The 14,557-nt window shown below is 33.3% G+C and overlaps 1 protein-coding gene across 11 annotated transcripts in view; it reads right to left on the minus strand.

Moving 5' to 3' along the window:
* LOC128224913 (uncharacterized) overlaps positions 1-14,557 on the minus strand; it is a 44,897-nt gene that overhangs the window by 22,000 nt on the left and 8,340 nt on the right. For 3 of the 11 annotated variants that reach the window (XM_052935017.1, XM_052935014.1, XM_052935018.1), the window contains exons 2-6: positions 3,499-4,106; positions 3,311-3,388; positions 1,590-1,715; positions 601-699; positions 211-435 (exon numbers count right to left, since the gene is read on the minus strand). In XM_052935017.1, coding sequence (XP_052790977.1) covers positions 211-435; positions 601-699; positions 1,590-1,715; positions 3,311-3,388; positions 3,499-4,069 — 1,099 coding nt within the window. In that variant the 5' untranslated portion in view covers positions 4,070-4,106. Of the gene's footprint in view, positions 1-210; positions 436-600; positions 700-1,589; positions 1,716-3,310; positions 3,389-3,498; positions 4,107-4,197; positions 4,609-5,104; positions 5,177-13,501; positions 13,710-14,557 lie in introns of those variants that run through there. The other 8 variants (XM_052935010.1, XM_052935008.1, XM_052935013.1 and 5 more) reach the window with 7 other exon arrangements.

A 14,557-nucleotide genomic window follows, 5' to 3' on the forward strand; every position in this document is an offset into this window, starting at 1 on the left:
TTATTTATTTCCGAACATTCATGAAAAACTTTTTTATCATTGAATATCTGAGGATCAAGTTTAATATAAAATTGACCAATGCTACTTTATTCCGCTTGAATAATAATTATCATCTCACCATCTGAACCAATATCTTTGTTTTATATTATCGTATGTGGATATGGTTATAGAATGTTTAATTAATAAAATCTGCTACAAACATGTACATACTCAATTCGTTGACCAGTTTCCAGCAGCTTTCTCTCGTAACACCAACGTAAATATCAAACAGCTCATGTCCTTGGATCAGCCGTATTTTATCCTCCAACGTCGCTAGGTTGAAAGTAAGGAGTCCATTTATGCTCTTTTCAAACAAATCAATTACTACCCTGACTGTTTCGCATTGAATCTTGAGTTTCACACATCCTCTTGTCACTGACGTTACTCTTTGTTGTCCTGTATATTACATCAGGTAAACTATGATTATAAAATATATTTTTTTGTTATATCAAGCTTTTAAGAATGTTTTTATTTCTTTGCGATACCAAATATACTTTGTTTCCGATTTAATGCAAAATGTGGCAACATACAAGATATGTATATTCAGTTTTAACTGCTTACCTTCGAACAATCTTTTGACATAGAATTGTATTTCGTCCATCACATCTGCAGACTCAAAGACTGCCTCATCTACTTGATCAGGGTTAAATCCTTTCTCATCTGTGGCGAATAGATAGTAGCATAAACAACTTGGAAGCGGTGGCCCTTAAACGATGACTTGTATATTTGTTATAAAATGAAGCTTGGTTCATTTAAGGCCAGAACGTGGCCTTAAGAGTTTTAACAAGGTTTATCCAATGACCTAATTAAAGAATCGACACGACCAATGATGGAAACTGAACAAAACTGTATGAAGCCAAACTTGCTCACCAAATAACACTGACTTTGGGCAAATATTGTGGCCTGGGACAGGAAGCAATACCTTTTTTTACTTAGGGGTCTACTTTCTGACCCGTTATGAACTACACTGAAATGGACCAAGAATCTACAAAAAAAAAAATGTTTCAAGTTTCATTCATTTGCGACCCACTTAAATCATTTGTGACGAAATCCAAAAATCCTAAATGAGCTTAAACGTTATACATGTTATATAACGTCATAACTATTGTTATATATATAGTATGTATGTACTGCGTTGTTTGTGGAGTTTTGTGTGCTGTTCTTCTATGTTTCTTGTTTGTGATTTTGTGTTCTACGTCTTTGGCGTTTGCCCTGTGCCACAAACCCGGGTTTATGTTTAAACCTTTATTAACTTAATTTAAACTTATGTAGCATTGCCTAATATTTCAAATATTTTATTTGGAAACATTTTTCTGTTTCAAAACTGAATTGTTCTGTTTTGATCCAGGGGAAGTAACTACAACGTATTTTAAAAGTAGTTCTTCAAGTTGATATTTTCACTCCTTATTTGGCAGTGAAAATATCAAATTGATATTTTCTAGGTAATGATGAGGACCACTCTTGTTTGTTGACATTGTTTGTATTTCAATGAAAACAAATCTATATTTCATCGAAAGGCATGAAAGAAAGTCCCTTTTTAACAAACTCACCTATAGAAGTGGAAACAGCAACGTCATACTTCTTAACGGCTTCCATGAAAGCAGTTTCGATGTACCTTGACACGCTTTGCTCATCGCTTTCATTGTAGTGCTTCAGAATAACAACAACCTCAAGTTCTGTAAAACAAACAAGGACCAAACACGTTTAATTGTGAAGTCAGGGCTAAAGCCTGTAATACTTTGTATAGGTGCATACGCAAAAGTAAAGAAACATTTCTGCGTATGACATCGTTTTCTACCATGGATGTGCACTTTTGTTTTCGGGTGGTAAACGATGCAGTCTTCTTTTGGTCTGAAAAACACCTCTAACATTTGTATCAAACATCATCATAAAAACGCGCCAAATGACGTTATTTCATGAGAAATTCTTTACACATTCGTTTCACGCAAAACGCTTTTTAGAAAATACATAGCATTGAATGAAATTCATACTTATCAAGTGAAAAGGAGGCGGTTTGTAGACGCATTCATTGATATAAAGTTTAAAGCTTATGTAAAAATGTTGTTAATATTTCCTCACGTCACTCTGTATTACTACGCTCCAAAACGCGTACACGTATTGCATATAAATGCAATAACCTATACTTATATGCTATAATGAGTGAAACATCATGGATTTACCAGATTACAAAAGTCACCACTAGCTACCAAGAGGGGAATTCAGTATTGAATGCAACTGAATCAATAAAGTTTACCTCAGAAAATTTATAAAAATCTTTCACAAGCTTTATTTAGTGTCAATTTAGAATTTTTTTAAGAATAAGCAGTCTACAAAAATATGACATTGATGTACTACTATTTATTACTAAACCAGCGCGTTCCAATTGAAAATGTCCATTGTTTTAAACTTGCCCCGGTAAAAACTCGTATTCTTATTACTTGTGTATTTCAAGATACCCTTTTAACAGATAATGTAAATTAATTATCACCATATTCTTAACATATCTGTTGACCATGTTTTTAAGTTTATTTGAAATGCCATATTAATAATATATGTCATGTGTGTCCGGTCTGGATAGCACAAATCTGACCCGAAGGCACCTGCGTGTGTTTTGAAGCTGATTATTTGTAATGTTAAAGATTATGAAAATCATCTATTGAACTGCCATAATATTTATTATATTTACAAAAAGGGTTAAATAAAAGAAGAAAACAAGTATTGGGTAAACGCGCGTGACTCAACTAGCATGAGGTGCCAGATAAAATGTTCGAGCACGGATCAATTCACATGAAATGCCTATCCGGTGTGCCAAAATGTCCTTGCTTGTAATTGATAAACAAAACAAACATGACTAAGTGTAATTTTATAGATCTCATCTTTATATAATGGCTGTGTTTTAGAAACATTTGTGCGAATCAAACGTTTTTCAATAACTACACAAGTTATTCAATTATCATAAGTACACTTATAGATACATCCTTATTGTTTCAGAAAATCGCTACACGCCAAATTACTCTATAGAAAAAATAACACACATTTCAGAGTATCTTTTACATCATCATATCAAATATTAATTGTGTACATGTACCTCTTTTTCTGTAAACTAACAAAGCTTTGCCATGATCTTTAGTTTGGTACTAAAATTTGCCATTATTATAAATTTCTATAAATAAGAAATACGATATCTAACAAGTGACAGATATCAATGAATAATAATAAACATTACAGACTGGACACATAGAATAAGACTAAAAAAGAATGTTTGTATTACCTGGTACTAGCGGATTTACTTCAATTCTCTTTAATCTGTCTTCGATCCATTCCAAATATGTTATTGCATCGGAATCACCTAAGGAAAACAATAGTGTTAATGGTGCTACATGTATATCAAGCCTGCGAATCATCCGTATGGAATACTAGAATATAATATCACAGGAACAAAAGGAAAAAAGAACATACACTGACTAACGACTTGAACATCCTTTTCAAATTTCTGAGCGAAACCATTTGGGTATTTGCTTCTTGAAATCAGTGGACGTACTTCTTCAAATCTTGATAATATATTATGGCTATTTCCTCCATCATCCAAACTTTGACAAATTTGAGTAATGCGACATCGTATGCGGTCCTGATAGGCGTAGTAAATCCCCTCTGACAGTTTATTGTTTGGATTCAACTGTATCTTTTTCGCAAGTTCGTCCAAATTTATTAGATCTTGCTGTAGATTTTCACTTAGCTTACACACCTGTAGAAGAACAAGCACATATGCAGTAAAATCCCAATTGTCCATATTAGTAGGTTCTTCGAAAGGGTAGAGCACATCTTCTAAATGTTCATTCCTTAAACATGGAAATATTTGCCTTTTGTGTTTATGTAAGAACAGGTTAACAGTCCATTTTTCGTCTGGTTGATTTGGTTCTTTGAGCTCTTTTACCCTTTGCAGTAGCAATGTCTTTAAAACGGGAGTAACACATTCTTTGTACAGATTTTGTATATTTTGGTGGTAGTTATGCTCCCCTCCGGTGGCCATCTTCTGTCTACTAAGTGGATTTGAAATGAAGAAATACCTGAAGAACAAGAAAATAATAACGCATCATGACAGGTGTTTGTGATCTCAAAAATACAGACACGATCATAACGTTATCAACAAACACTTACCTTAAAAAAGACTGTGTACATCGGCATATAATTGACATGAAACTATTTTCTCAGAATTGCCAACTACAAGGTTTCTTCCAGCTCGATATAGCTATAATCAAATGCCGTTACCGTGCACATCTTTTAAAAGGGTTGCTCAGTATAAATGAAGGGAAGTCCAGTCATCCGACATGAAAGAAAATCAGAACAAACGCCAAGTGCTTTTAAAACTAGTGTATAAATCATGAAGAAATCCATGTGCTGTTATATACATTTATGAACCATGGAGAATGAGATAAGCAAATTAGAATCTATGGAGCTTGACGTAAACCTCGGTATTTCATTAATACACAAAAATGCATAAAGGGATAATAAAACTTGATCTCAATATAATACCATGGAGTGTCGAGTTTTGTAGACATATCATTTCACCTGGTAAAAAATAAAAATAAGTATTCACATAAAATTCATCTACACTATTGTTATGTTACGGTTTATACTGGAAAAAACAAGTACTAAGTAATTGGAAGGAAACCCGTTTATAAATATAATATCAATAAATGTGGAAGACGAATATTTGGATTTTATTTTGTTATTTCTCCCAAATAGCAGGTCATTTTGCCATAAGACATTTGATGTTGTGTCTTTATACCGCTCAACAAGACATTAGTAAGACAGCAGATGTGTAAGCAAACTTTCATTTTGCACCCCGAGTTGTTGTCGAAATGGCTTCCTGTATTACATGAGTTAATGCTTGCGGAATATTTTAGGTCAGCTAATAATAGCAAGGCGAATAAAAAGTAATAATGTATTAATTGAGCAGAACTATGCTTGTTGCATTTCATGTGTTGGTGTCAAGTGGATAATGAGGATGGCCACTGCTATGTATTGATAGATCTCTGAAACTTTTGATTTTTGTTCAAGATACCTTCCGGATCTGTTGAACTATTTCCAAGACAATAACCTTGAGCTCCTCTTCATACGAAACATGCACATTGGCCTGAAGTTAAAACACATACATTTGCTTTCTATGGTTACGCAATAGGAGTACACATTTTTTAATTTAAATATTGTTCAGCAGAATCACGGACCTAGGTCTGTAGCAGAATATATGGCTTATATATACATAAATTGTGATATCAAATACAATGCCAACCTGCCGACTTCAGTACCGCAAATCGAAATAAAGTTTAGTCAAATCTACTTTTGGACGTGGCATATTACATTAATTGATGCGCCGGGGTTACAAAGTGGGTCGTATAGTGTTCTGCGGTTTACAATAGTGCGAATTAGAATACCACTTGATTTAAATACATTATGATCGTAACGTTCATGGGAATTTGAAAGCAAGCCGAACAATCTTAAATAAATCTTGGTGACAAGGGTAAATGATTATTATAGGTAATTACGCAGAAAACTGAAATAATTATGTTCACTAAAACCCCCTGTCTTCCTTTACCCTATACTTATAGTCAAACGGTCCCCAGCCATTATCGGGTTTCATTTCATAAGCATTAGACTATCAATAAACTTGTGATATGTAAGCAATGTTCATTTATCCTAGTAATTATAGGTGTATCAGTTATTGTTATAAAACTAGCTAATAGTATTACAAACATCAATTTTCATTACCTATTCATAGGTTATCACAGGCACTTGTCGACTACTGTTTGGGCTACTAAAATATATTTTGTATTCGTTTTTAATTGCCGGTGAAGAGAATTGTGAAGCAAGTAAATTTCTGCTTGTCGCGCTTGCAACCTTTCATCGTTTTCAGCGCTTTCATTTTTAGTTCAATTGGTTTAACCGTATACAGTTATTTTGGAAGTGTTTGTCCCGCCTGTATTAATGTGACTGAATTAGCAAAGTAAACAATATTAATAAATATTTTTAGCTGTTAATGCTTTAAATTCTATGTTAAGATTAAGTCGATACTTGTTCATGCGAAAGAACATGATTTCGGAAGAACAACATTGAAATCAGTTAATGTTTTGACCTAAATGTTTCCGACTTCAATGCATACACAATGAAAGATCTTAAACAGTACAAGTCATAATGACACAGATATGTAGTTTTGGAATCTTTAACTTCTTTATTTTCAATTATTATTTTTTGTATTGGGTATGTGAAGTTAATGCGGGATCCCACATAAATTATAAATCGTTTGCTCGATAAAAAAATCAGACATAAAATATAACAACGTAAACTCATGTAACGTACAACCATGATAACATCAACGCAAAATATTTTATGTCCGAGGAATGATCCAAGTTAACTTAGACTTTTCAAACTAAGCCCATATTTTTTAAACCAAGGTAATTACTGTAACTGTATTTTTCTGTTAGTCGAGGTTTTTATAAGCTTTAGACGGATGATATTTTGGGGGATGTAAGGATAAAAAACAATAATAAAAGGTCAAGGTTTAAATTAAAGTTGTATCGCATAGCATAACCTGTTTACGTCATTACAAGGACATATTTTAAAAAATAACCCATTTTTTAATATCCCTTTTTTTTCTATCAAAGTTAATTTATTTATTTGGGATTTCGTTGTGACAAATATGCTATCAAAATGGTATGCTAAAATTTCAAATACATTAAATTATAAAAGCTACCACACTCTTTTTTCAGCTGATTCTCTGGACTTTATCAACTCTCAACACATTCTTGATTCTTTTTCATTTAATAATGAAAAAAACAAGGTGAATACGTGCAGTTTAAATACTTTCTGCAGCCAATTGTATAAACAGATTTACCCAGGGTAATATTTTACCGGCGGTAATTTTTCTGGTAAATTGGCGGTAAGCAATTGTATAAAACAAAATTAAGATTTTACCAGCTATTTACCGTGGTAATATTTACCCTCCTCCAAGAGGTGGGTAAATTGATTTACCGTCTCAGTTACCAGATTCAAGATGGCCGACCAGAAATAAACAAACGCTCGATTCACAACTCATTTTGTCGATTTTAAAGACAAATTGAAACTTCGTGAATAGAAAACTGTTCCATTACATCCATACCAATAGAAGACAGGAATACAGAGGTAAGAAATCTGCCAATAACCACTGTCTGAACAAATTAATGCATTAAAGTATTTTAACGAACACATTTCATGTACAAAAACAGTGACACAAGAAATCAATAGTTTAAGAATGTATTTACCTTGTTTCGCGTTTAAATAATTCCAAAATCTTTCAAAATTCAATGCAATGGTTCGAGACCAACCCTTTATTGCAGGTCTTGACCTTACTTTGTTGAAGTGTATCCCACTTTGCACATATTTTGAGTATATTGCACATAGATATTTACAATCAAATTGAACCGCCTGTAAACATTGAACAATAAATGACAGCTATGACGTCATTTTCTATGAAAAATACCCTCAGTCTATAGTCTATTTCTACAGTTTTCTTTTATATAGAGGCACAAAACCGAACACTGTAGAGTGCATTGATAATATAAAAGTTTACTGTATTTTTGATAAACTAACAGCTGTGGTATGACAACATACCGAAGTATGATTTTTTGAGTTTGTTAAAATGTATATAAATTATACTGTTACATAAACAGTTCTGTGATTAACACATTTATGTTCAATACAATTGTACACAACTATTTCATAATTGTGATAATGAATATGAATAATCATATAAGGCTTTTCATCAGCGGAAGCCAGCAGAGCCAGTGTGATGTTAGAACATATAACAGAAACATGATTAAAGACACCAAAAGCAGTGAGGTAATAATAAGATGTGTTTTTTTCTTCTGTAAATTATCAGTACACTGTCATTTGAGTGAAAGCAAAATATTAATAACTGGTTTGTTTATTGTGAAAGCTATCATTTCTTACCGACGCTCTTGTTAACTTATCTTTCAAATTTAAAGAAACATTGGCCTCTCCGGAATGCCGTCATCCCCCTCCCCCATATTTCCATATCCGCGCCAAATATTCATTAATTAGCCATTTAAGATATGAAGCTGATTTTCACAGACAACATATAATTTTAATGATTACAAAATCATTTTACTTTTCTTTAGATTGCCATCGTGGAGAACCAAGGTTATATGACAAATGTGCCGTCAAGATAACATCAAAAATGAACTTCATGGAGCCGCTAGTGTATTATATGCTGTTTAACATTGCTGATTCTGGTTATTGGTATCTACATAAGAATTGACTTTGATTTTGAATTTAAAACCATTTATAGTTTAATGAAAATAGAAAATAAATGTTACACTCCTTGTATATTGACTTTATGCTCCTGTAAAATGAAAAATATGGTGACTATATGAGTAAGTACTTCTAACACTTAAATTTGACATCCACAATGGGACAGCTTAGTTTTTAAAAAGTTAAAAAAAATATAATTAAATAGTGGTGACAACAACATGAAGAGATCATGTTTCATTCTATTTTAAACAGAAACAATGATGACATAAATAAGCAGACACTAAAAATAATTTCATTATGTTAATTATACATGATTGCACTTTTAGTACCAAATTGAGGTTACTGCAAGCCTAAGGGTAGGAACATAATTATACAAACATATATATGTTACAAACAAGATCAAAGAAAAGGATTTAAGATCATTTGGTCATTAATACTAACATAACTGATACTAAAACAAATGTCGCATACCAGTATAGTTTAATAATCTTATGAATTTGCAAAGTGGTTGAATGCAGCTTTTAATAAATGGAATTCTTCAAGAATTGACATTTCACATAGGAGATTGATCAGTGGTCGAAATTAACACAAGCCCGAAAGCCTTGCACTGGTAAAATGTTGTCCGGGCTTGCTCAAATTCTGATTTGTATATAGCAGAGCTTGTTCAAATACTTGATAACAAGCAATAGTATAAGAATTCGGGCTTTTCATCCAAAAGTCTAATTTCGATGACTGGGAGATATAGAAAAGATCAAGTACAGTTATAATACGTGTCTGTATTGACACTAAAAGAATCAGTGGTGTTTGCTTACATATTTCCTTAATTTCAGCAATATTTCAGTTTAAAATATAACAATTGACCCCTAGCTTTAATTAACAAATACATGGAAACTGAAACAATGGTACATTTTAGATTAAAGATATGAATTATTGATCACTTTAATGAAAATCAATTCTATGAAACTCAGTGCATCATTTCTATAACAAGTTGAAACTGACTATAATTCCTTAGGTGTCAGCGTGAGAAAAACGGACGATGCCATTAAATTTTATTAAAAGATATCATTTGTATTTTGTGTAAGCAAGTATAATTGCTTGTCAGTTAATTCCTGTTTTCAAATTATTCAGATACATTGTGTCATTATGACTTGCATATCATTGCAATAATGTTCGCATTTTCCTGCGGTATTCGCTGACCGTTTTGTATGAAGTAAAGAGTAACACCCCTTAAAACAGAATAAACCTACCCCTTAAAGTGTTGCATGTGTTTCATTGATTAGCCACGGAGTAGCTTATAAATACTTTGTACTGTTTTGTTGAATATTTACCATGTAACTTTTTGGACCGATTTAATGAATTTTGTCATTAAACCTGCCTTTTAGATTATTTTTTTTTATAAAAATCGAATGTGGACTTTCATTTTTTTATAAAAAAGATACCTCCAATCTGACAGCTATGCGGGAAAATGACGTCACTCGTTGCATTATGGGACATTTTGGTAAAATTTACCCTGGTAAATTTACCGCCTTGGTAATTTCTTTTATACAACGTATTTACCACCATGGTAATATTACCACGGAATTTACCAGTGGTTTTACTTACCGAGGTAATTATTTACCATTGTTTATACAATTGGCTGCTGACAGGATATCACTTTTTCATTTCTCTTAAATTGCTCCAACATAATATCGCTTTGTGAATAAGAGTTCTATTAAATACAGCAATTGATAGTGTACGTGAATAATATTAGCTTCGTCATGATATCTAATGTTCTTTTCCACACAAACTGATGGCATTTTATTAAAAATAGCAATGTTATCAATTATCATATGAACGTGTCCAAAAATACCCCCTGTGCAAATGTGTTAAAAGGCAACATATTGTTCGTACTATGACATACACAACTACGCATTTCAAAATTAAGGTCAAGATCATTTGAATGTCAAAATGCAAATTTTAGTAATATCGACAGCGATGTTACTTATATCTTCGTTTTATTTGCAAAAGTTTGAACATTAATAAAATTACAAATCAATCTCATTGCATTTATTTAACCATTCTTAAAGTCTAATGTCCCTACTTTAGCGCATCAAGTGGTAAGCAAACTATGCAATAAGTATCTTTGTGACTTTCATGTAAGCCCATTCAGCCGGCAGTATCACCTTTAAGTCAGTCTTCTGTTTTTCCAACCTAATGTGTTAATATTTTAGTACGAAACAATCCAATAAGCATTTTACCCAGGTGGAAACAATATTTAAAAAGCCGAGTTGCTATAAATTCATTGAATTCCTTACACCCGATGAAGGCGCAATTTGAAATTGTCTCTTGCAGACACAAAATATCTCCAGCAGTCCTCTGTATCCTAATTGTGGTTAAAGTTAAGCCAACTCATTATCAAATAGCTCTTCTACATTTAACTCATTACAATAATCATAAATGCAGCTACATTTAAGTCTAGTATGTGTCAAGCAAACATATAAGCAGCATACAAATTGGCATTCCTAACCACAGAAGGCCTCTACATACACCTTTCCAGGATCTGACAATTCCTTTTGTGGCTACAGTAAAGCATATTCATAGATAAACAAACTTCAGGTTCTTAACATAAGCCAGTCTATTTCTTGATTATTTTCCTTATGACTACAATAAGGCACGTTTAGAGCCAAAAATACGCATGCATAGTTGTGTTTAAGCCTCTTCAGTGCTCAAGTGACCAGCCATTATGCATATTTTAAAACAAAAAAACTCATGCGCAGCTGTCATTAAGCATTCTAGGTCCAAATACACCACATGTTAGCAACCCGTGATTAAGCCCATTCCCAGCCAAATAAACCCTTGTGTGTCTTACATTAGCATTTTCAGTGCCAAATACTACACATTTGGGCAACTATAAAGCCCATTTAAAACCAAACCCATGTGAAGAAAATCAACAATGAAAATGCTGAAGACCTGAACAAATCTTTGAATACAAAACATATCCTAAATAAAGTGTGATAAACTTTAGGATCATTTGATAAACATTATTGCAAGTATATTATCAGTGTTTATGAAAAAACTCAGGACATATTGATGGTAATAGTATCATCACTTACAAAATAGTAACACATACTCACTGTTTAATTATATTAACCAATCGCTCAACCATGCACATACTGACTGTATTAGCATATCTGAGTAAGTTTTCCTGTATTGCGATGCATCATTAGATAATAAACATGGGAAATACTTTCATTATATGTATATTCACAATATTTAAAGCACTTAGATAAATAATGAATTTGAATGTATTCCTTTATGTTATATTAACATATAAGGGGTCATCCGACGGTGCTGATGATTAAATTATGAAATTCGATAATTTGCGCTATATTTCAAAACATATCAAACACAACATTTAACGGCAAGGAAATAATACACGGCTTAATAATATTTCAGGATGATCGTATACAATTACAGCATACTTCTTGCATACGAACATGCTACTTCGTTTTCAGAAACTTAAAGTGACACTCTGATTCAAAATCAATATAAACATTTGTATGAAAACATCATTTTTAACAGATAAACCTTTAACTACTTACTAAATAATGCATTTTTTGGAAAATATTAATTACTGATAACAAGATTATAACCATGTATTTTAAAGCAGAAAGCGCAAAACATATTAAATGATTGGTAAATGCTTAAAGATTTACTGTTGTCTACTATAGTTTTGTTAGGTAGAAACACCATGCGCTTTTCTTTTAAAATAAACTCGGTTTCCTTTATAAGAACTATTGTTTTTGACACGTTTTCATCCTTTTATGGATATTAAAACGATAGCATTAATTGTGTTGTGGTAAATCTAATTTGGGAGTAAGAGTGCATCTTTAAAACAGACATGTTATTCGTAGTGATCCTTTAGAAACACATTTCTTTGCATTCTGTACAAATAGAAAGATTTGATGTTCGAAACATGGTTTTATATAGAATTATCTGAGCTGAAAACAATATAGGTACACTTTCTTGTCGCACACGCACACACACACACGCGCACGCACGCACGCACGCACTCACGCACGCACGCACGCACGCACGCACGCACACGCACACACATCACCACATACAAACACACACAAATATCTATATCAAATATCTATATACACAGTCATCGGAAACACGCTCAGCAACGCGCCAACAAGAGGCGCTTCCTAAGCATGTTTTGGGCGGAATAACAGAAAACGACCCAGACTAGACTACACTCTAAAATGTCATACCAATGTGAACAACTATCGTCGGCAACCACGGTATTTCCTTCCGTTACACTTCATACATACCGTGGGACAATTGACTGACAAAATTTCGCTTTAATGATTATGCATGAGGCAGGAGAGACAACTCTTCTTCCAATGAATTCGCATGATACACTAAAATATTGGTCAATAACTTTACAGTATTAGTAGCCTCCGTATGGTCTTGACTACTTCCAAATATTATTGTTCTAACATGGCGGATCCGGTTCAACTCCGGCAATCGCCAGAATATTTTTCAACCGTAAAGCATCTGGTACTTTGCAGAACCAATGAAACTGCCTCATTTTATATATGCTTACGCGATTTTCCTAGCCAAATTGCCCACAGTACACAACGAAGCATAGCGTAGTGGGTATCGGGGATATCCGATGATGGTGAACAACAAATTCATGAATATTTAGCACCATGCATTTTTGGGTCTTTCATAACATGCTCCGATAAAGCTGGAGGCACACTCGAAATCACAGTTAATGACAACTCAAAGAGACATACCGGATGCAATGGACTGGCAGACAAAACTTCTCATAAAGGAGTTGTCGACCGTTTGTTTAAGAATTAAAGTTTCCTGTCTCAAAAGCAGACGTGAGTGATTATCAGTGCTGCTAGCATACAGCGCAGAAAGGGGAGATGTACTCAATTTTCGATATTTACATTTGACTACTTTTTATATTTATTCTGCGTGAATAACTATGTTATAACTTACGATATCAGTTCATGTCAACATTTCAATGTCTTATTTTTGTGAATACCAGTAGTGAAGGCTTTTCTATCAGCTGGGCTTTCATAAAACACCTGGTAACTAATGAACTAAGCGAGAAGGAAAACACCGTATATTGAAGGATTACAAAGAAACATATACATACCGTAATATTGTGTACGGGGTCAAAATATCCACACACATTTCATTAACAACTGCACTATTCTAAAATATACATTTTTTTAAAATTTGATAAACCTTCATTACTTCAAGTGACAGGAGGAAGTTTAGGTTATATTTTGCAATACTCAGTCAGTCAAGTTATTGATCGCCTCGAGAACAAAAGGTCTGTGAAATATGATATCAGGCTATTTAACAGACATTGATTCGTTTCGTGCCTCATATGATGCCTCATATGATGCCAACCATAGTTTAACATAACACGTTGCTGACAGGCTGAGTCAGTAGAAGAATCACGTTTGCATAAATTTATATGAAATTATATCTGATTTGTTTAGTTTTTAGAAATAAGTGCTGAACCTTGCTGAATATAGTTCTGGTGGTCCGGTACGTCGCTTTTGTCCAAACAGAAGTTTGATGAAGTGACAAATGCCTTATATCAGATAACTACTGGTCGAATCAGCGATGTTTCCAAGTTATAGCGGAAAAGTAAAAAAAAAATGGATGGGGGTGTCCTCAAAGTCTCAACATTGAACATCGGCGTTATTGGCAAAAGTTGTAATGGACACATATTCCTTAGGATTACTACCGTGCAACCGCAGCCTTGCATGAGTCTCAATTAGCTTTCACTATTATAGGAAAAATGTTGAATTGATGTTGTACTCTTTACTGGAAGGGAGCAAAGGTTGTTAAAGATCGAACTGTTGTCGGTAGTGCATTCCATCAGGATATTATGAATGGATGGAAGGAAATAGACAAAAGATATATTTAACATGAAATATTACAAACGTTATCAAGAGGTACGAGGTCCTATGTAATGTGTGTAGTAAAAGAATGCAACATATTTTTAGAAAAGCGTAAGTGTATAATTCCGCCTTCCTTCTTTTGAGATTCGGGTCCTGTTTCGAAATGCAGATTGGAAATGGAATCAAGTCGTGTTGTTCCGAATATAATTCGCACAGCCCAGTATTCTGCTTGCATAACATTGTCATTGATACATTTTGAACATTTTAACCGATGACCGATCTGGAAAAAGAAGGAT

This window comes from Mya arenaria, chromosome 17 (genome assembly GCF_026914265.1).
Source record: "Mya arenaria isolate MELC-2E11 chromosome 17, ASM2691426v1".
Taxonomy (NCBI): Eukaryota; Metazoa; Mollusca; class Bivalvia; order Myida; family Myidae; genus Mya; species Mya arenaria.